This window comes from Acipenser ruthenus, chromosome 10 (genome assembly GCF_902713425.1).
Source record: "Acipenser ruthenus chromosome 10, fAciRut3.2 maternal haplotype, whole genome shotgun sequence".
Lineage (NCBI taxonomy): Eukaryota > Metazoa > Chordata > Actinopteri > Acipenseriformes > Acipenseridae > Acipenser > Acipenser ruthenus.
Genome location: NC_081198.1, coordinates 7986354 through 8008653, shown reverse-complemented (window position 1 = coordinate 8008653; position 22300 = coordinate 7986354). Strand labels below are relative to the sequence as shown.

At 36.6% G+C, this 22300-nt stretch overlaps 2 protein-coding genes across 5 annotated transcripts; one reads left to right on the top strand and one right to left on the bottom strand.

The window, feature by feature from the left end:
• Positions 1 to 4045: 4045 nt before the first annotated feature.
• Positions 4046 to 11010, bottom strand: LOC117404876 (2-(3-amino-3-carboxypropyl)histidine synthase subunit 2-like). Of its 4 annotated transcripts, XM_059031653.1 has the most exons (8): positions 10946 to 11010; positions 10434 to 10557; positions 9287 to 9446; positions 8723 to 8835; positions 7749 to 7969; positions 6867 to 7565; positions 6296 to 6478; positions 4046 to 5665 (listed from the first exon to the last, which is right to left on the bottom strand). In XM_059031653.1, the coding sequence occupies exons 3-8, from the start codon at positions 9437 to 9439 to the stop codon at positions 5541 to 5543; spliced, it is 1494 nt and encodes a 497-aa protein (XP_058887636.1). In that variant the 5' UTR covers positions 9440 to 9446; positions 10434 to 10557; positions 10946 to 11010; the 3' UTR covers positions 4046 to 5540. The 4 variants fall into 4 exon arrangements, with proteins under 4 accessions (XP_058887636.1, XP_033863651.1, XP_058887635.1 ...); XM_034007760.2 differs by lacking the exon at positions 10946 to 11010 and having other exon boundaries at positions 10434 to 10821; XM_059031652.1 differs by lacking the exons at positions 10434 to 10557; positions 10946 to 11010 and adding an exon at positions 9762 to 9814 and having other exon boundaries at positions 6867 to 7561; positions 7745 to 7969.
• A 15-nt stretch (positions 11011 to 11025) lies between these two features.
• LOC117411716 (V-type proton ATPase 21 kDa proteolipid subunit c'') lies at positions 11026 to 21238 on the top strand. The gene is made up of 8 exons (XM_034019420.3): positions 11026 to 11249; positions 14310 to 14358; positions 15725 to 15808; positions 17309 to 17386; positions 17813 to 17882; positions 18235 to 18286; positions 19791 to 19981; positions 20272 to 21238. Exons 1-8 carry the CDS (start codon positions 11183 to 11185, stop codon positions 20296 to 20298), a joined length of 618 nt encoding a protein of 205 aa, XP_033875311.1. The 5' UTR covers positions 11026 to 11182; the 3' UTR covers positions 20299 to 21238.
• Positions 21239 to 22300: the final 1062 nt, after the last annotated feature.

Below are 22300 nucleotides of genomic sequence, written 5' to 3'. Positions count from 1 at the left end.
GTTCCCGAAGAACACGCTTGGCTAGTCTTTGTAAACAGCCTCCAGAGAAGCCAGCTCTGCAGTCAGTTCATGTTGTGCTTAAAGAGGGATACATTACATACTCAGCATCAAAAGAAACATATCACTTATATTTGAGCATCAAAAGAAACGTACCACTTATATTTGAGTATCAAAAGAAACTTATCACTTACAGTATATTTGGATAAAATTCACTATAATTTATCATGTGATCGTAAAATGACAAACTCTGTTTTAGAGCAAGTGCAGTGACTTTTTATTGTGCTGATTAACAATTGACATCACGAAGATGCTGCAAAATGATCTGTCAATCTTGGGCAGGTGTTGTGGCTCTTGGCCTGTCATTGACAGAGTGTGTCTGGTTATACCGTCTCGCCAGGTTTGAAATTCCTGGCTGGGAGCACCCAAGACGGCGAGCCACAGTACGCTGCCCTGGTCCAGCCTCCAACATGCCGACTGCACGAAGGCGCTGCTCTCTTGCCAGACGTGGCATATTGTTTTCTTTCTGTGATTCTTAATTGCTTTTATTCAAGCTTGCACTTCAACAGCTGAAATCACTCCATATCCAGTGTCCAATCAACTGTCTCACTAATTAGGTGATTAAGTGCATATGCTTCAGTCATAGTCACTCAAGCATGTCATGGTCAAGGATGAATGACCGAGTGATTAAAATGAAACCAATAACATTTCGTCAATGTCCATCATTTATATACCTTTTTTTTAATATATGTGTTATAATAGTGGTAAGTTTCTTTTCATGCTCGGTATATTTGACACAATGTGCTCTGGGAGACATCATTTGCCAGAGAAATACAGTATATTCTAACACTTCCATAATTGACAGGCCAGTGGTGACACTGGGGAAGCAACTTCAAGTTCAAACAGAATACAAGAAGCGTTTTAAAAATACAAGAGCTCTGAAGTGTGATTTAAGAGAGAAATAAAATGTGTTTAATAGTGTTTTCCTTCCCTGTTAACAAGATCTGGAAGTGGATCTACCCAGTATATTATAAAGACAGTGCTAAAATGTGTGTTCTACTAAATGACTACTAATATAGTTAAAACAACTGGTAGGAACACTTCAAAATAATTGCTAAAATTGTCCTGCACATTTTTATTCATACAAAAAAATTAATCAATAAAGTAGATCATGTTTTTAGCCCGGGTTTTAAACAGTATGCATATAAAACATTTACTGCAATACAAAACCATTTTAATGGCACTACTGGTTGAAAATGCATACTGTGTTTACAGTGTATGATAATATTCATCTGTAATGTACAGCTATGGCCAAAAGTTTCGCATCATCTAAAATTGAGACATAATTAAATATATATATATATATATATATTATATATATATATATATATATATATATATATATATATATATATATATACAGTACTGTGCAAAAGTTTTAGGCAGGTGTGAAAAAATGCTGTAAAGTAAGAATGCTTTCAAAAATAGACATGTTAATAGTTTATATTTATCAATTAACTAAATGCAAAGTGAGTGAACAGAAGAAAAATCTAAATCAAATCCATATTTGGTGTGACCACCCTTTGCCTTCAAAACAGCATCAATTCTTCTAGGTACACTTGCACAAAGTCAGGGATTTTGTAGGCATATAGTCAGGTGTATGATTAAACAATTATACCAAACAGGTGCTAATGATCATCAATTCAATATGTAGGTTGAAACACAATCATTAACTGAAACAGAAACAGCTGTGTAGGAGGAATAAAACTGGGTGAGGAACAGCCAAACTCAGCTAACAAGGTGAGGTTGCTGAAGACAGTTTACTGTCAAAAGTCATACACCATGGCAAGACTGAGCACAGCAACAAGACACAAGGTAGTTATACTGCATCAGCAAGGTCTCTCCCAGGCAGAAATTTCAAGGCAGACAGGGGTTTCCAGATGTGTTGTCCAAGCTCTTTTGAAGAAGCACAAAGAAACGGGCAACGTTGAGGACCGTAGACGCAGTGGTCGGCCAAGGAAACTTACTGTAGCAGATGAAAGACACATCATGCTTACTTCCCTTCGCAATCGGAAGATGTCCAGCAGTGCCATCAGCTCAGAACTGGCAGAAAACAGTGCGACCCTGGTACACCCATCTACTGTCCGGAGAAGTCTGGTCAGAAGTGGCCTTTATGGAAGACTTGCGGCCAAAAAGCCATACCTCCGACGTGGAAACAAGGCCAAGCGACTCAACTATGCACAAAAACACAGGAACTGGGGTGCAGAAAAATGGCAGCAGGTGCTCTGGACATGAGTCAAAATTTGAAATATTTGGCTGTAGCAGAAGGCAGTTTGTTCGCCGAAGGGCTGTAGAGCGGTACACGAATGAGTGTCTGCAGGCAACAGTGAAGCATGGTGGAGGTTCCTTGCAAGTTTGGGGCTGCATTTCTGCAAATGGAGTTGGGGATTTGGTCAGAATTAATGGTCTCCTCAATACTGAGAAGTACAGGCAAATACTTATCCATCATGCAATACCATCAGGGAGGCATCTGATTGGCCCCAAATTTATTCTGCAGCATGACAACGACCCCAAACATACAGCGAAAGTCATTAAGAACTATCTTCAGCGTAAAGAAGAACAAGTCCTGGAAGTGATGGTATGGCCCCCACAGAGCCCTGATCTCAACATCATCGAGTCTGTCTGGGATTACATGAAGAGAGAAAAGCAACTGAGGCTGCCTAAATCCACAGAACTGTGGTTAGTTCTCCAAGATGTTTTGGCCAACCTACCTGCCGAGTTCCTTCAAAAACTGTGTGCAAGTGTACCTAGAAGAATTGATGCTGTTTTGAAGGCAAAGGGTGGTCACACCAAATATTGATTTGATGTAGATTTTTCTTCTGTTCACTCACTTTGCATTTAGTTAATTGATAAATATAAACTATATTTATATTCTATTTTTGAAAGCATTCTTACTTTACAGCATTTTTTCACACCTGCCTAAAACTTTTGCACAGTACTGTATATATATATATATATATGAACATAATTTCGATCTATTATTTAACATCATGTAATCAAAGAAACTACAAAAATGATATCCCAAGAAGTCTAGTCATAACAGTTGTACAGTAATTCAAGTTAGATTTTCAATTGTCAAATTTTTCAAGCCACAGCAGACATTTTTATACAAAAAACCTGAGTAACATGACTATACTGTTGTGCATTATTGTGATACTTTGACGGTGCTATCATTTTGGGATCAGGACTATTATTAACGCATAAAACCAAGGTGTGTCAGGTCAAGAGGATGAAACAAAGGTATCCTATTATGGAGTCCTCCTCTGACCATTTATGACAGAAAGAAACAGGGAAAAAAGCTTGTTATAACAGGCACAAAGGTCTATTTTTACATAATAACCACACAGCATGGTTAGGACTGCGTCAAATTGTATAATGATTTGGCACAGTCAAGGCTTCATCCATCTCTGAAAAAGATCCAATGTACAAGCCTCTCATTTGAACATTATTAAAAAAGACTGCAGCACTTTTTGTCCAAAGAAAGTGCATACAATTCAAATGACACAGGTTTAATTACTACAATTACACCGACATTATGGCTGAAATTACATTAGCTGTTTTCTTCTGCATGGAATCTTTCCTTTTATTAGCAATAACAGAACAAAATAATATTAATAAGCTTGTGATTCCAGCTATTTTGTCCAACTGCTCTAAAAATAAGGTACAAGTTTAGTTTACTACTACACTTACTAGTACTTTAAAACTGTAAGCTCGAGTGACGTGCGCAGTAAGGAGAGGACCCCTAGCTATTTGTTTTCTATTTGATATAAACTGCAAAGCTGGATGTTTAAATAAAGATACTTAAAATTATTGAAAACAATGAGTCATGGTCAATTTAGAATATTGAATGGAGTGCTATTGGGCCTTGTTGGTTGTAAACACAAAGGCTTCTGTCTGCCCAATCCAATGTTCTTCTAGCTAACCTTTTAAAGCTTAGATTCGTCATCTGTCAAACAGGCCAGTCTTAAACTGGGTGCTAAAATATGCAGTTACAATACTGATTACTCACGACTGCCCAATGATATGTATACCAACAGTCTGATCCAAGTTTATTCCTGACAAGGCTTTGACCTACAGTAAATATCTAAAGCACACAATAGGTAAAGTACACAACTGTGAGCAATGAGGTCATGAATGGAGATGTCAGATTATATTCACCTGTTTCTATAAAACCAGGAAACCATTTGGTAAAATGGATAATTGATGTGAAATTATGTGTATTATTGATATGGGCAGAGGTGAAAAAGGTGTGGCATTTTACTGGACAATTCATAGAATCATAGAATAAAGATGTGCACCATACAGTACTGTAGTCGCTGTAACCAAACTTATTATGACCTCAATATAAAGTCTCAATATGAAACTCCATGTCACCAAACGATTATGTATGCATGGTTTCGATAACAATGCCAATACAAAGCCAACGTCTCAAAGCACTTGTTCTTTACCAACCGGAAAACAAGTCACATGACCCCAATGTCAGCCATCTTCAGTCACAGTTCAAACTGAAGGGTCCAGTTTTGAATGAGGAGTTTCTAGAACACTAAAAAAAAAATCTAATCAGTATCTTGAGGTAATATGAGGTATATTACCAGTTGAAATATTGGTGGCTGGTTTAAAGAAACATAAAAAGTCCAGAAATCCAATTATGTTGACTGTGATTAAGTGTTCCTTCACACTCAATGATGCCTTCATCTGACAGACGTCTTTTTATATTTGTATTTAATTCATTTAATGATGGGAAAAATGAAACCTGTAATTTGACATTAAACAATCTTGAGTACAATGTTTTCTGCACTGCCAATGACTGGCAGACTGTTGAGGATCTGCTTACCATTATCTTACCACTCATTTTAAGAGACCATCATTTGTGCTGTGACAAATATAAAATGTAATTTTTGTTTCCTACTGCCATGACAAGTCAAAACATACTTTCATATTTTAATTATTATTTATAAACCGGGGATGGAAATAAGACTCTCATTGCATATCAGTTTGATCCATTCCTGGTTTTACCATGACTAATAAGAAACACCTGAGTCTGTTACCTATGCACTGTGGCTAATCAAGCTCTTAGTAACACCTGGAAAGGGTGAAACTGCTACGGAATAGAAGTATTATTTCCATCCCTGTATAAACCTACTTTTTCCCTTGCCAACGGTCCACTGTGGCTTTCTTTATTTTAAATCCCTTGCGCTTTAAAGTGTCCATCTTCACCAGGAATCATATATTCCTGATACTGCAAACTATTTCCTTTAAAAACCACTGGAATTCATTCACCATTAATATTTACGTGGTGGGGTAGTTGTATGAATATTTGTAGACTGATACCATGTTGTTGCTTGGTTCTGGACAGAAAACTGTCAACATTGTCGAGGTCAAGCCACTTTGCAAGTTCGTGGATATCATGAGTCTACCTTAACCCCTTCTCTTGTGATAGATACATATGTTTTATGATGCAATGTCCTGAGCAGCCTGCTGCTTTAGCTATTCCCTTCTTCCTCGTAGGCGATAGCAATTCCTCGCCTCCCTTCCACTGCTTTGGTCACAGGCGTCTCTCCCAGCTTCTGTTCCAGTCCCTGCCAACTACGAGAGGCCAAGAAGGAAGCTAAAAAATAAATAAATAAAAAAATGATAATCCAGTCTACTGTAACAAGTCTTGCACTGAAATCCAAGTATTTCTAAAAACCTTGGGATTATATATAGTGCATGCAGCTGCTTTTTTACCGGTTAGATGTAAACATCACAAAAAATCATCGCAGATTAGAAATGAGAAAATGGTTACATTTGTACATGCTGTGCTCATCTGTATTAGTTTCTTCCTATTTTAGGGGCTGGGTTAAGAAACTGGGAGAACAAGCATGTGAGGAAGCCCAAACTACAGCTCCCCAATAGAATGTCTAGGCTGCCTTATTGATACAGAGTGAACCACATTCTCCAGTGCTGTCTATCTGACTCCTTTCATGTGCGTGTATATATACTTACCAGAATCTGCCCTCTCCTGTTTATCACTGGTACTACAAAATGTGTTTGCAGTACAGAACATTAATGGAGTGGTTCCAATATTTTTGATGTCAATACAAATGTATTTAATTAAAGTTTTATCCATTTCTAGTGTCATTTTCAATATTGTACCTCATAGTTATCTAAAAGTAACTGCAGTTGCAATTGTTGTTGAGCAGAAAAGGCTCGTCATGCTGCACTTGCTAGACATCTTAGAAAAACAAACTGTTATAACCTGCTGGGTTTGTCTGAGCCACCGTCAGTGTTGGGTTTCTCTGAACCAGAGAAGAACTGGGTAGATTGTCCTGGGATTCTGAGTTGTTCCAATAAGAGGATCGCAGAGCCCCAGTGATCAGTGAGACATCAGTGTCGTCGCCATCAGCACCTGGATTAGGGAACTCAACGTGGCTGCATGCCCCTGCAAAAGAAAAACCGAAAACTAAATGTCGATTTTGTTGCAATGAATTTTTGCTGTTAATAGAATCTTCTTATAAAATAGATTACACATTTTTATTTTATCAAGTACTGTTAGGATGGTAAGGTTATTGTGCTAGGCATTTACGTAAATTAAGTCAAATATATTGTTCTGACAAAAAAAAAAGAAAAAAGAACACTCACCACGCATCATTACGCTTTTATCTTTAAACGTGAATATACAGGAAAGTCTTTTTCAGAAAATACAAATTTACCATCGGTCGAAACATTTCTCAAATATATTTTAGATACTCGATTGAGGCATAAAACTCTTAATATAGATCAAGCTGTTCCTCTGAATCGCTTTGGTATAAAATTCAAGTCAAACCTACCTGGTAGCAAGTCTCTGAAGCTGGTGACATATTCCCCAGTCCATTCCCTGTTCTTGTTACAGGCTACCTCCATTTCAAAGGGTGTCACCACCGGCCTGTAAAACTCGCTGCAGTCCAGGAAGGAATTCTCTGGACAGGCCACCAGCACATAAATATCAATCTCGAGAAAGTTTGCCAGCTTGGGCACATTAAGCTTCCCCATAACAAACACGTAGCTCTTCTTCCCTGCTTTTTTAATCAGGTCCTTTAGATGGTCAATGATGGAAAGGTAATCTGCAACACCAAGAGTGCCCACTAAAATGCCCACTACTTTGGAGTCTTTGGCCCTCTCAATTAAGTAATAGCGCTTCATTAGGGCCTTGTTGATGTTCACGGACTCCAGCCTCCCAGCACTCGTCTCGGGGTCAAAGGTGTAGAAGGAGCACTGGTTAAAGGTCATCATGAAGTTTGTTAAGGTTACGCCTTCCTGGCCTATGTAAAATATTCTGTAGTCTTCCAAGCTGCAGCCTTCCCTCAAGGCAAACTGACGGCCGAATTTCCGAACAAACTGGGCATCTGTCTGGTTCGGATTAGTTTCAGCCTGGGCCGCTTCATGGGGTTTATCTGTCTGCCTGGGACTATAACACTGGGTCCCATCTGTGCTGATCTGGGACATGACAACATTGGCATATTCAGATTCAAGGATATGCTGCAGACTACCTGTGAAAAGTAATTTCAATTAAAAGTGACACAAACAGAATTAGTTGTTTGTTCTCAATGTTTAATGTTCCTGATTTGTTCATCCACATTTATATATAAAAGGTAACATTCTGTGCATAATTACTAAAAGAGCATATGGATAACACAAAAAGCTACATTTAAAAGGGGAGTGGGTAAACTTACCCATGATGAAGAAATAGACAACGTCATAGAGTATAATCACATGGCTCTGTGTGTCAGGGTAGTGTTCTCTGAAGGACTCTGCACATCTCTCAAGGTCAACTGCCTTCCTACCGAACACATGCATCACTGGCAGCCGTCTAGAGGGGCTGAGACATGCTCTCCCATAGTGGATAATCCCCTCTGCTCCAACATGCTCTGCTGCAACCTCGTCCACACAGCAGCTGTGACATACAAGAATAAGAAAAGTTGAGCCACCTCTGCTTTTGGGGCAACACAACCAGTTGCAATCATTGCATAACTACAGTGAATTGTACAGTGGATAGACTACAGCATACCCTTGAACTAGGAAGTGGTTGTAAGTGTATTCCTTGGACTGTAAGTGTATTATTTGGCTAGACACAAATCTCAATGAGCACCAGTGATTTAACTATGTTGCTAAAGCTGAAATGTCACATTACGCACATCATTTAAAAGTGAAAGAATGATTTTATCAGAAGCATGGATTACTATTGAGCTTGAAATGTGTCAGTGGACAGGTTTTTGGTAACATGCTGGATGCATATTTTGGCATAAGTTTGAATAAGTTAACACATCTTACACAAAATATAACTGATGGCTTAGAACATATTGCCTACATGACATGAATGGGACCCTCTAGAGAGGCTCATTAAAGTGTTGTGGGAATTCTTTGGCAGTTGTCAAGACATACTGCAAGTAAATGACTTAGAATGACACTTCATTCCCAATTAAGAAATGGCAGTATGTTCTGCCATTAAACATGCATCTGTGTACAGCTGATCCGTCTGGTTACCCTGAAAAAGTAACAAGGAGACATTACAAGCAGCAAGCGCCTATTATTGCAAACTTTTGAAGCACAACACTGCCAACTATGAACCATTCTAGCCTAGAGAACCCAAATTTGAACATCCAACATGTTTTTTTCCGTGATTTTTCAATTACAGTACTTGATTTACCTGCCATATGATGTATCTCCCAGTATATACATTTTTGCCCCAGTGTTCTTCTCAAGTTTTGCAGCTACTGCAGCTGAATCCACCAGTAGGTCATCAGAGAACTGCAACGCTACCTAAAATAGATTAAATATAACATATCTTTAAAACAAACATGCACAAGGGCTCTGTGTGAATAAGATATACTATTAAACAACATCTATGGATATTGGGGGTAGTAGGATTTAAACTGCTGTGGGAGTTGTAGTTACATACACATCACTGCAGGGGGACAGACGATTTGCTAATTGACTTTTGATATGCAATAAAGTATCTCATGCATACATCATCCTACTAATACACGAGATGTTGCATCCCACTGTATCTTGTTAAAATAGCTTCAATCTTCATAAGAGGGTGAAACTATATAACTAAACCTTTGGTTGTTCCATTATTCTTCCTTTTTAGTTTGCCCCCCTTTCTAGGATGATGCAAAGAAAATGGAATCTAAAGTAATGTAACATTTTGCCTAGTTTCTCGCTACAGGCCCCACCCTCGGCACAAGAAATAAAAGCTCCTGGACCCAACCTTGTGTAGTTCATTCTGCAAGATGAAGGTGCAGGTCTCCTCAATCCGATACACCTCATCCAATGCCTCAACACCAGCACTGCCAACTGTTGCCAGGGTACCCAGGGTCCGCTGGATCGCCTGGGCGCCATCGCTGCTGAATGCAGTCGTCATAGTTACTCTAAAAGAAAAACAAAGCCCAGATGGCACACTTTCTTTCATGACTCAACGTGCACTCTAAGCTATAGCTGAGCCACTGGGTCTAAAATTTTTATTTTTGATAAACTATAGGACAGCTCCAACAAGCAACAAATGCCCAATGAAAAATGCACCACTTTTATTCAGTCCTCTGCAGTCCAATTCAAATCTTCCTGATTTTTTTTTTTTTTTACATTACAATAACATGCATTTTTAAAGTAAAATCCGATGCTCTGCATCAAATCACAAAGATAATTAAGTATTGGGAATATACAGCGTTGATGTGTCACAGACATACCCTGCTTCTGTATGTAACATTGTCCTTAGGTTTCACAGACTCCAATTACCCACTATTACCTTTGGTAGTGATAATCGGTAGTATGTGAAACTAATTTAACATTTTACCCATAATAAAAACAGCAGCACCACCTTGTGTCAAAAAGTAATTATGACATCATGTGCAAAGGGTTCAAATCCAATTTAGTAATGATATACCAGTTTGTGCAATTCAATGTTAACAAACATCGTCTTTGCCAACTAATAGAACAATCCAATTAACACATGTTTAAATGCATTACATAATTAAATAAACAACACACAGATTAAGTAAAAACACACTAATTGTGCTATATAAAACCCCGTGACAGCACGATAGTAATCATTTCATCGTTGTTTTTTTTTTTTTTACGAGATATATTTGTAAATCTCAATTGCTCGCTAATTAATGCATTAAGGAATACACTCTTAAATATATTCATTGAACGTAAGTTTGTCATTTCAGTTTGTGGTGGCACTAAATGAAAATACATAGCTTATTACTGTATGAATGGGCCTCATCCATACAAAACAAAATGATCTGCACGTTTTAATAGTGCGTATCTGAACCCTATATGTCCCTGTACCCTAAAGAAATATGAATAGCAACAGTTATCTTTATAGTTATATCAAATAAATCGCCTTGCAAACTTACCACCGCGAGTGTAGAATTATTTTCATTTTATCACATGGGAAAATCATGGCACCTCTTCCGGGAGGGGCGGGTAAAAGCCTGGGCCAATCAGATGGTCGAAGAAAATTCTGTCGCCAATTCACTGCTGAACGTCATCCAACCCGAACAAAGCAAAAAATGATTGAGTGCACAGTACCCTTATTTATTAATAAATAAATAAATAAATAAATAAATAAATAAATAAATAAAATAGCCAGGCCCCGCTGAGAAAAAGAACACTCAGCACGCCTTCAGCTTTAAACATGAATATTCAGGAAAGTCATTTTAGAAACATTTAGAAAATAACTTTAGTACTTTCTTTTAATATTAATACACTTTTTTATTATATAAATAAACAACATTGCACACTACTATAGCCGAAGTCTGCCGAATGAATAATAATAAAAAAAAAAAAACATTATTTAACATTATATTTCTCTCCAACAATTAATAACTTGGCAGGGTCTACTCCCTCCCACTCTTCATTAGCCTACGTGATGCTGCCGCTGCCGTCCTGTGACGTCCTGAAAACGTCACGTGCCCATGGAGCGTTCGTCACGTGATCTGCTGCTACTCCCCTTCCTTCAACCAAGAGAAAAAGAAGAGAGAACGAACATCTTCCTGCTTCAATAGAAATAAGGGGACCGAGGAAAACACAAACTAAATAGACAAATAAAACAAACATTGGCGAATATAGGCATTAGCGTGAAAACCGTGTCTCACAAAGCAACATGAACGGACACGCCATCCTCTACACCGGGGTCACTGTGGCCTTTTGGACTACGATTCTCATCGTCGGTAAGGGTCGAATGTATTTAAGCTGTGTTACTGCAAAACGGGGTGTATTTTTTATAGTGATGGAAAGGATATTTTCTTTACCAGTCAATGTCAAATCGCATACTATTTACCTAAATATTGTTGCTTCTAGGCTTTATACAAGGCCAGGTCTTTTTTAATTTTCTTAACAAATCTGAATGAAGATGACAGACGGACGTTTTTTTTTTTTTTCTAGATCTATGCATCTATACCTCACACATATCTGATACTGGATGCCGTCCATATCATGTTTACATTAATTAGTTGACGTTTGTATTCCCCAGAGGCTAGTATTTATAAGAGTACATATATTGATGTATGGAGCCGTAGTATGGGCTTATAATTGTCAAATCTGTGAGGCCTCTTGCTGTAAACTGTTTAACGTGAAATTGGTTAAAAGTAAAAGTTGGCAGAATGGTTTGTGATAGTGTGGATTATTTGTAGAGAAAATGAGCACGTTTAACGTTAAAGGAGATGTGCATTACATATTTAATTGCAGTGTTTTGATGACCAGGTGTGTAACCGGTAATATTCTGGTTAAATGACAATATCGTTAAAATATAATTGGCATTCCATTGCTGGATGACATCTGCTCTCATAGTTTATTTAAAGTACTATTGTCTCTAAACGTCAGTTGTATGTAGCACACAAAAATAATTTGCAATGTAAATGACATTCCTGGCCTGTATACTGTAATATAAAGTATAAAAGCTGCATCTCCCTGTTGCATGTCAGTTTTAGTCAAAGGGGGCAAGCAAAATAATATTAAATATATTATTACAATATAAAAATGGTTGTGCAAAAAGAACACACTTTACAAAACTGCACACTTCATTATTAATATTCCTGAGTTAGTTTTAAAATATTAATGACTCTATAAGCTATTTCAAAGAACAGACAGGGTGCAGATTTCCACCCCAACTTATTTTAATGAATTTAAAATAGTAGTTATTGCAACATATTGCCCCAGAGCCATTTAAACACCTTGCAGACTACTGAGGTCAAATCCTTGCAGTCCTGGCTGCCCATGGTTTTATGGCAGGTTTTAAAAACATTTTGTACCAAAGTTTGAATTTATGCAATTGCAGCTTGGTTGTATCAAAGTTAACATTAACATGACCCAGTTTTGTATGTTCTAGTGTGACTCTTGCAGTGGGGGTAAATGATCTCACAGAACATAAAAAAAACAATTAATCAATACTGTACATTAAGGATATGGCAAGGAAAACATTTAATTGTAATTACTAGATCAATAAAGGCTATCTATAATCAGCAGTATGCTAAATATAGATGTTGTGTTCATTCATTTGGACATGGTATACTGTATTTTGTAGCCTCTTTGCTTGCTTTCAAAAGCAGTTAGATTGTTCCTACTAAATTATTTTACATTTCCTTCGTAAAAAACTGCAGCAACCCAAGTAGTAAAAGCTACAGAAATATAACTGATCAATAGAGTCGTTTCTTCATATATCCCCAGATTTTGAAACTCCAAATAGCTCGTCCAGGCCAAATTTTTTCACAACTGAGGAAGCACTTTTTTAGATGCATGTAAAATGTGTTTATTATACAGCCTCCATATACCCCCAGATTATGGCACACTGAATAATTCGTTCAAAAAAATTGCGGATTAGCAAATTTCATGAGAGTTTGGCAAGGGGTTCTCTAGCTAAATACATTTTAATTGTGACCTAGATGGGTAGTAGTACAGCCTCCATAACCCACCGGCCCAGCTCCCTACTATGACTGGCCCACTGAGAAAAACTGTACTGTACAGTAGCTGTCAGTGCTTTGTGCTTACTATTAAAACAGAAGTAAGTTATTTCACTATTACCATTCAGGAAAACCATTCCACCAAATGTGGTGTAAAATGTAAGCTAGATCGATTTCTTTCTTAAACTGGTACTATTTTGACCTTTTTTGAGTCTGCAAAACAACTGAACGTGCTTGCAGTTAAAGAAACCACCAACAAAAGTAATTAATGCATTGGTTTGCCTGGAAAAAAAATAAATATATATATATATATATAATATATATAATTCATTCATTTATTTTAGGATTATGTAGTCTAGTGTGGTTTGTGTTTGGAGTAAATCAATTGTGTTGATTTGTTTCTACATGTCATATCTCTTACTTTTAGTTTTAGTCGCCATGATTCAGGTGAATAACTTTCTCGTTATGGTTTGTTCTACCTGGCTGAAACTCATCTGACCAGAGATTGTGCTTACAGTAAACAATAAGTTTAGTTTATTCCAGTCTTTGGCAAACTAAGTGCAGTTTTTCATTTTCCCTTGTTATTATACCCCCCCACCCCCCTAAACAAAATGTAAAAAAAAAAAGGTTTTGGTCAAGCCTATAAATTCCTAATTATACCATAGGTTTTTTGATTTAGTTTTCCTTTCACTCTAAAAAACAACCCATTCAGCAGGAGTGAAAGCACTGCCACCGCAAGTTAAAGAAACCTTGGTACTGGAAGTCTGTCTCATGCTGTAAATGCTGTCCTAAGCTGGATTGGCGTAAACAGCTATTGAAGGTGATGTGCAGCAATGCCCAGTAGTTGGCAATGGCATTAGTTCATGTAGCACTGGGTTTGTGAAACAGCTGATTTAAATTCCTGTTAAGCAGGAAGTGAAGACAGACTGCAAAAGAGGAAAGGAAAGAAGTGTTAGGCAAACACGGACAGAAATAGAGAACTGAAAACACTGCACAAGAAGGTTGTTCTAGCCCATCAGTGTCATGATGATGTGTCATTTCTGGTGTCAGTTTAGCATTTTAGGTGGCTAAAAACCCATGGTTTTAATGTTGGAATACGATTTTATTAAAATCAGATTTGAAATCTGATTAAAAAGTCTTAGAAATCACTAAATTATTTCTAGAGTTTTTTCTTTGTTGTGCACACCGATACACTGAAGACAAACTGCGGCTCATTGTCTACTAGAAAACACCAGCTTGCTGAAGACAATGCTATAGAATGTTATTTGTATTGCAGTAGTATAATGCTAATTTAAAACCAGTATGAAATAATGTTTTTTTTCTTTCTTTTAGGCACTTGTTATACAATATTTGATCTTGGATTTCGATTTGATGTGGGTTGGTAAGTGAAAAACGTGCACTGTGAACCTTCTTGTAGGGGATTGTCTCAGATGACTTGTTTACGTGTGTATAGGTTTGCTACATGCTGTACTTATTTACTGTACACACAGGAAAGTGCGGGATATCTGTACTGTGCTACATTAGAAAGTGTTCACAGTGTTTTCTTGGGAGGCCTCTGTTCCACACTTCACTGTGGGCTTCTGTTTCAGGTCAATGTTGGAGGACTCAAGGCATAGCCTGTGTGTTTACAGTTTATACAGCCTCAGTATAACCAAGACATTATTTCTCAAGGAAGTGACAGGTCCTGACTGGATGTGCATGGCCGGGGGGTTGTTTCAGCATGTTGCTTTTGGCATTCCTTTGTTAAAGTTATCTCAGTGACAAAATCTACACATAGCAAAACTATAATGTATGTGACACAGGAGGCATTTGCAGTCATTCTGAGTGGTGATTTTACATTTTGATAAGTCTGTGTTGCAGTGCTTTGATGACATGTATGAGTTTAAGAGCTGCTCTTCAGTTCTAGTTGCCTACTATAGACATATATAATGTAAGAAATGTATTGTCAGCAAATCAAAAATATATTGATCTAAAGTGGCTGATCACTAGGTGACACTTACTTCTAGACTCTACACATTTACACTTACACTAGACTGAACAAGTCTACATTGCATATATCTGTATGAGCGATGCTCCTGACCCGAGGTGAAAGCACCTTAATGGAGATTCTAAAAAAAAAAAAAAAATAGCACAGTATTTGTGTAATTAGAATAAGAACCGTTCATTAAAATGTAAGGGGACATGGAAAAATACAAGTACATTTCATTTTAAGACTCCATTAAAGCAGTTATTTCCCTTGCAGATAATATTTATTTTTGTATAGTTATAGTCGAAATACATGGTGACATTATAGTCTAATTACATGGTGACATTAATGATCTGATAGATTATTTGTTAAAGTACATTTAGTTTTTGGTATAGGAAGCATACAAATGTTGCTGTAAAGTGAGAATTTGTAATGGATGAGTTTTTGTCACATGGACATTTCCTCTTTTCTTATTTTCCATTGCAGACTATAGTGTCAGTTTATTGTTTCCAAAGTTTGCATGGAAGAAAGATATGTTTATTCTGCAGGGTTAATCAAAATAGACCCTTAACAAAACAAACTGCTTCACTTTATACCTATAATGCCTTTTATAAGGTGAGAAATGTAAATAAGTTTGTCTCCTTGACAGGCACATCTCAAATTATGATGTCCTGGATTGTTTCAGTTTGATAGACCGTACAAACTACTCCCCCTTTTATAAATGTACTAATTGACAAGGACACATATGAATGCTCTGTGTTCATTTTCCATTGCTTTTAAGGTTCCTGACAGAGACCTCACCGTTCATGTGGGCAAATCTGGGAATCAGTTTGGCTATTTCCTTATCTGTGGTTGGTGCTGCATGGTAAGTATATATTCTTTCTATTTTATCTGTTAATAGAAGTATAAATAAGGGATGGGCAGAGTTCAGTATTGAAACGCAAACTTCAAACCAGCTGAGTAGCCTTGTGAGGTTGTTCTACTACCAAATTCTTCCATCACCCTCCATGCCACTTTTAATAGAGAACAATGTGTGATTTTCTTTCCCATTCTGAAGCATGTTCTGTTCTTGGACATCAGCTGTAGGGTTCAAAAGCCACACAGCTCTGTATGCATTTGTTTGAAGAAATTAATGGAATCCATAAACCTCCTTTTCAATTTTATTACATCAATTTTCATGCAGTTGTTTCAGCCTAACAAAACAAAACCGAGAGGCTTCTCCTTTTTAGCACCATAATTTACTGAGTACTGTAAATGACTTTCAAACGGAAGTTCCCCTTATTGGTGATAGCTCAGAATCAGATGACCTCTTTTAAATATAGTCTGTTGATTGCAAAGCTTGTCATAATTAATTAGATGCTGTATAGAAAATGTACATAAAATGTTTAAATATTATAGTACTGTCTTAAGCCCATTCAGAGACAGACTTTGAATTTAAGACGCACTTTTTAAGCCAATTTTTTAGCCTGCGTCTTAAATTTGAGTACAGTATAGTGATGCGTGAGTTGACAAACAGCAATGTGACTGACTGCTGAGAAACGACAAATGTCACTGCCTGATCTCGAATCATCCCTGACTTACAGGCAGCCATTTTCTATGAATACAATACAACACAACTTACTTTTATATAGCGCTCTTTATGAGAAGCATCCCAGGGCACTTCACAATAAAACCAAAAAAAAGGAAGCCAACGGCCAAGCAATCCAGCTCATAAATAAAACTCGAACAGATATGTTTTTAAATTTGATTTAAAAGTTTCGAAGAGAAGCTTTTCCAATTTTAGCTTTTCATTATTGGGCTCAGTTGTAACAAACAGTACCAGCTTGTAAATGCTGATCAGACCTTTGTATTTATCAACATTCCAAGAAATACCACAGTTCACAAAAAGGGAGAAAAATAGGTGTGAGTAATTGCGACTGGAAATGAGAATTAGCACATAACTGTAATGCTCAGTGTGACAGCATACAGCCACCAGCTGCCTCCATTCGTCGTTTTCTTATATGCGTAATTGAAGTTGTATCTTTGTAAATGCATTTTTATTCAATGTTTTATTTCCTCAAATTGAGGGTGGGAAATTTGGGCTCCGTCTTGAATTCGGAATACGGTATATCTCAGGTTATGTGCATACTTTATGTATTCTGTCCTACAAATTGTATCTGGAATTATTGTTCCATTTGCTGTGTCCATGACGTTGTAATGTGCTTGGAATTATGTCACATGGTTTGGAAGAGCTGAGTAAAGGGTAAATGAGACAGAACAATGCAGTGGTCATTTCCATGCAAATTAAAATTGAATCTGTATTATCCTATAAATAAATATGAATGAGGTTAAGGTAATTGTTTTCTTTTTTGTTTTTTTTGTACAGGGGTATTTACATCACAGGCTCCAGCATCCTTGGTGGTGGTGTGAAAGCACCCAGGATTAAAACGAAAAACCTTGTCAGGTAACATGCTGTTGATTAATAATAATAATAATAATAATAATTTTATTATTATTATTTTTATTCTAGCTGACCTGTCAATTTAGATATGCAATATTTAGATATAATATTAGACATGCTTAATTGGTATAATCTTAATGTATCATTGTTGACTTACAATGTAATTGTTTGTGCGGACTACTGCTAATCTTGTGGATTACCATTAACTGTACAACTATTCACAATAGTTAAAAGAACAGGCTTTACACAGATGTTTGGCAAACAGTCGTAGTCCAAAATAAATAAATGAGCTATAAAAATGACAGAGGAAACCTCATTGGAAACACTTTTCACTAATTAACATGTATCAGACACAAGTTTTTATTTTATTTTTTAAGGCTGAGTTGAGTTTAAGAGTCTAATTCATGTCCTTCCTTTCTTTCTTTGTAGCATCATTTTCTGTGAAGCTGTCGCCATCTATGGGATTATTATGGCAATTGTCATTAGTAACATGGCTGAGGTATGTACCATGAATGCAACCGTATGCATGTATATCTTGCCGTTTCCAGTAATGGAGCCGAATACAAATCCAAAACTTTTACCCCCCACCCTCCTAGTTGTTGGAGTGCCATAGGTAAATGCACTGTGAATGACTGCATAGGTCTTTATTGCGTTGATATTCTGATGCTATTCCTAAAACACAAGAGTTTACAACATAAACAAATCTGCCCCTAGAAGATCATCATGATCCAGTTTAGTTTGGTTTTTTTTCGGCAGTGGTAGTGGTAGTCTTGCTTTTAGCTCAGTGTGAGTCGTTTTTAACCTGCTACTTCTGGATTTCTGTTTATTATTATTTTTTTTTTTCTTTCTAGAATTTCAGTGGCACCACCCCTGAGACGATTGGAGCAAGGAACTACCAAGCAGGTACAAAAAAAAGTTTGAATCTCAGTGCTATTGTTTTTTTTTTGTTTTGTTTTAAGTTTGAGCGGTTTTATTCATAAGTTAATAGTTGAAAGGCTTCAACAACAACTTATGGTTATATATAAATAAGTTCCAAGGTTCAGTGGAAGACAGACAATCCAATAAAACAGCTAAAACAATGTTGAGATAGGCACACTGGAGAACAGGCATATTAATTTGTAGCAAACTTTGCATTGCTATTTAGTTTTTTTTTTTCCAGCTATATTGGCGTTTCATTAGAAATGTGAGTGTACCAAATTCCTGAGTGTTTAGAAAGGATTATAGAACGCCATTGTGTTTACAACAGATGCTTTACCAGAGGTTTTTTTTTTTTGTCCCAACCAAATCCCTATTAAAATGAATAGTGTAACCCCCCCCATGAACTGGAAACTGTCTAACATGGTATTTGTCAGAATTTGTTCCGTATTGAACAGTAGAATTCTTATGTTCATGTGGTGCTGGATTACATGCATTTGTACTGGATAGCTTTGTGTACTTTTAAAATTGATATTGACATTTTGCAAAGTGCTGAGAGATGATATACTCTGACTGTATAACACTGTCATTTGGTCATTTAATTATTTCTATGTATATTGACAATTTGCTGCAAGCAGTAATTAACCCTTAGTGGTCCATTTATTCAGCACGTCTCAGGCGCATCAGGTCCAATTTATTTTCACACGTGCAGTTTATTTTAGACGCACTGTTTTTTTTCACAGTAAAACAGGTTTAAAAGGCACTACATATCAAAAGGACAATCAGTACTGCATCTCCAGCCCCGCCCCACCTCTCGTTCACTGTATTTTTCACATACCTCTTGATAGTAGTGCATACCGATTAAATCATCTCCTGATCACTCGTTTTATCACCAAACTCCTCATTAATGCGATCCAAGTCATTATTTTATTACTATAACATCTTAAAAAAGCTCTGCAAATGTCTGTGATATTCTTTGAGCGCTGGATGCAGAAGCAGCTATCTTGTTTGTTTATGTCCGTGTTATCTATGTGATGCCGGGGCTATCTGTATTCTTGAGATACGGCCCTTTTTTTTCGGCTTCTCTTGGCTCCTATCGGTGTCACTCGGCCATTGAATGGTTTTCTCGGCTTTTTCCTGAGATAAAACGACTAGAGACCTGTTTTTTACGTCTTTATTGGACCGGAAAGGGAAAATTGCAATGTCGGACCAGGTCCGACAAAGGACCGCAAAGGGTTAAGTGACCTTTTTAGTTCTCCCAAAGATTCACCCCTGGTTCATTTGTGTTAATTCAATTAGCAAAACCTATATGTACACCAGGGGGCACTCGAGCACTTTTGACTTTAAATACTGTATTGCACTGAAGTAGGACAGAATAATTATAACCTTGAAATCTAAACTAATTTTGTTTTTATTTTGCATTGCAAAAGTGTTACTTTTAAAAATACATTTTAAAAGCTGTTCTGATTGAATGCTTTGTTCTTAATTGCAGGTTATTCCATGTTTGGTGCTGGTCTAACCGTGGGCTTCTCCAACCTGTTCTGTGGTATCTGTGTTGGCATTGTTGGAAGTGGAGCTGCGCTTGCTGACGCACAGAACGGCAGCCTTTTTGTAAAGATCCTTATTGTGGAAATCTTTGGAAGCGCCATTGGATTGTTCGGAGTCATTGTTGCTATCTTACAGGTAATACAAATAGTGACTTACGTTTTATGTATTATTGTTGAACACTTACTATAGTATGTCTTGTTCTTATATATACATATAAATTAGACTCCTAAACAGATTATTTAGTAGATTAGAAATAAACTATAGTTTTCATGACAGTTAGTTAAAAAAAAGAAAGAATGCACAATTGCATATTATACAAGGAGTGATTTTTATTTATTACTTTTTACCCTTTTATTAAATACAGCAAGGAAATAATATATTGTGCTGTAATAAAATTGTTCTAACATTTTTTGTCTTCCAACCAGACATCTAAGGTAAAGATGGGTGACTAAAAGATGTGACAAGGCCATACAATTCACAAGACTTCCAGAAGAAGACAATTCTGGGGACGAGACACAGATGAATTGTGTATATTAATTTATTTAAATGTTGTTGTTTTTTTCTTGACATGTTTGACATTTTTAACCCATCATTTGCTGAAGAGTGACTGACTTTTGTGATTTAAAACCATTGATAGTGACAATGTATTTGCACCAGGTTGTCTTAAATAAATGTAACTGTTTAGTTTAAAATAAGTAGTGAGCTTGTCTTTTAAGATTATTCCCCTTAAATCTGAAAATTAGGTGGTGATGACAGGCCAAAAAGTTAATTCTTAAAGGTTTAAGATCAACTAACTAATGGTATGGTTTTGTTGGTAAATGGGGCAACATTAATGTCATATTTTTTATTATTGTAAAGTTATCAAAATACTAAACTTTATTTAAAAAGCACCTCTGCTTGTCCAAATCTCTCTGTCTTTATATAACTCCACAAGAGTAACAACTGGATGCTTTAGAGGTCTCAAAAATATAAATATCTTCTAAATGTGTTAAAGATGTCAAACTGATAGGTAGACTCATATCTGCTCACAGGTACAGATGACTAAATGACTTCATGCACTCCATTGGTTGACGGTTAATTTCTAACAGTGACCACACAGACATCTCATGTTACTGCAGTCTAAAGGGTGTTAGCAATACAGTCAAGGGTTTGAATTAATTTCAAAATCCAGGCAACCCCCACTGGTTGAGATTAAATAAGCAAACAATATGTTCTTGTGCTCGGTCTAGTCACAAGGGATTAAGGCATAATGGTGGACACCATACTCTTTCAATGTATTTTAATGAAAAGAAATGGCATATGTACAGTTGATCTTAACCAACATTTGTGTTTGAAATACTATGTGCATTGTGTCAGATGAAGAAATAATTAAATGCTTGTGCAAACTGTGAAGTGGCATGCTTTTTATACTGTAGCTAAAGATGAATGGATATGAATTGAGTTGTATTATGAATATATTATGGTGATAAAGAAAAAAGGCTATCCGTATAATAGAAATGTATCTTGAGCGTGACATAGTACAAAGTTGTGTGTGTGTTTTTTGTTTATTTTTTTGTTTTTTTAAGATGTGTATATTGAGACACTCTTCAGTTTTGACTGGTTAAAAATGATAAAATAGAAAAGAAATATATATATATATATATATATATATATATATATATATATAGAGAGAGAGAGAGAGAGAGAGAGAGAGAGGTATATATATATATAGAGAGAGAGATATATATAATGTAGTGTAATTTTGTATCCTGTGTTTTCAAACCTATTTTTACTTTTTGTTTTGAGGGAGGGAGGGGAGTCTTAACCCTTTAATTCCATTGTTTCTGATCAGGGCTTGCCTTTTTAAATGGTGTTGGTGAAAATTAAGTTATTTGCTATTGGCAATGCATTTAACCTTGATTTGTTTCTGTACTGCATAACCCTACAAGTGCACAGGCTGTAAGGGAAGGGCATTCTTGACTTAAAGTAATGAGGATCTTTATTGGTACAGACGATTGTCATGTTAAACTGTTTAAATTGATGCTTAAATCTGTTTAGGTTGAACCCCCACCTAAATGAATCCTTTACATTTTCGCAACATATGCCTGCTTTGAAGTAGAAACTGCTGCTTTCGGACAGATATTTGAGTTAACATGTTTACAGTGTTATGGTCCGTAGGTAGGTACATTTCATGTTCTTAGCTTTTCTTTTGTTTGTTTTTTTATCCTCCATAAAGTAATTTTTTTTGGGGGGGGGGGGGGGGGGGGTAGTCTACTTGTTCCATTGTACATTTAGAAACTGTAGATTACAAATTGTCAGCGATACCTTAACAAACAGGCTTGCAGGAGGGGAGATCAAATGACCAGAACAAACCTATTTGAGCTGTGTGGTCTTCCACACCATGCTAAATCAGCAGTGTAGCTGTTAATGCTCTGGCCCACCTTTAAACTTTTCCTATCTACAGGGACTGGTTGG

What these genes read in the sequence shown, in the direction of transcription:
- LOC117404876 (XM_059031652.1), bottom strand. Translation starts at nt 9,781, where the DNA reads ATGTTACATACAGAAGCAGG. An exon ending in GGAGATACATCATATGGCAG is followed by an intron (nt 7,970 to 8,722) that starts GTAAATCAAGTA and finishes TGTATGTCACAG; the next exon opens with CTGCTGTGTGGACGAGGTTG. An exon ending in CTTCAGAGACTTGCTACCAG is followed by an intron (nt 6,479 to 6,866) that starts GTAGGTTTGACT and finishes TTTCTTTTGCAG; the next exon opens with GGGCATGCAGCCACGTTGAG.
- LOC117411716 (XM_034019420.3), top strand. Translation starts at nt 11,183, where the DNA reads ATGAACGGACACGCCATCCTCTACACCGGGGTCACTGTGGCCTTTTGG. An exon ending in GACTACGATTCTCATCGTCG is followed by an intron (nt 11,250 to 14,309) that starts GTAAGGGTCGAA and finishes TCTTTCTTTTAG; the next exon opens with GCACTTGTTATACAATATTT. An exon ending in TCATTAGTAACATGGCTGAG is followed by an intron (nt 17,883 to 18,234) that starts GTATGTACCATG and finishes TTTTCTTTCTAG; the next exon opens with AATTTCAGTGGCACCACCCC.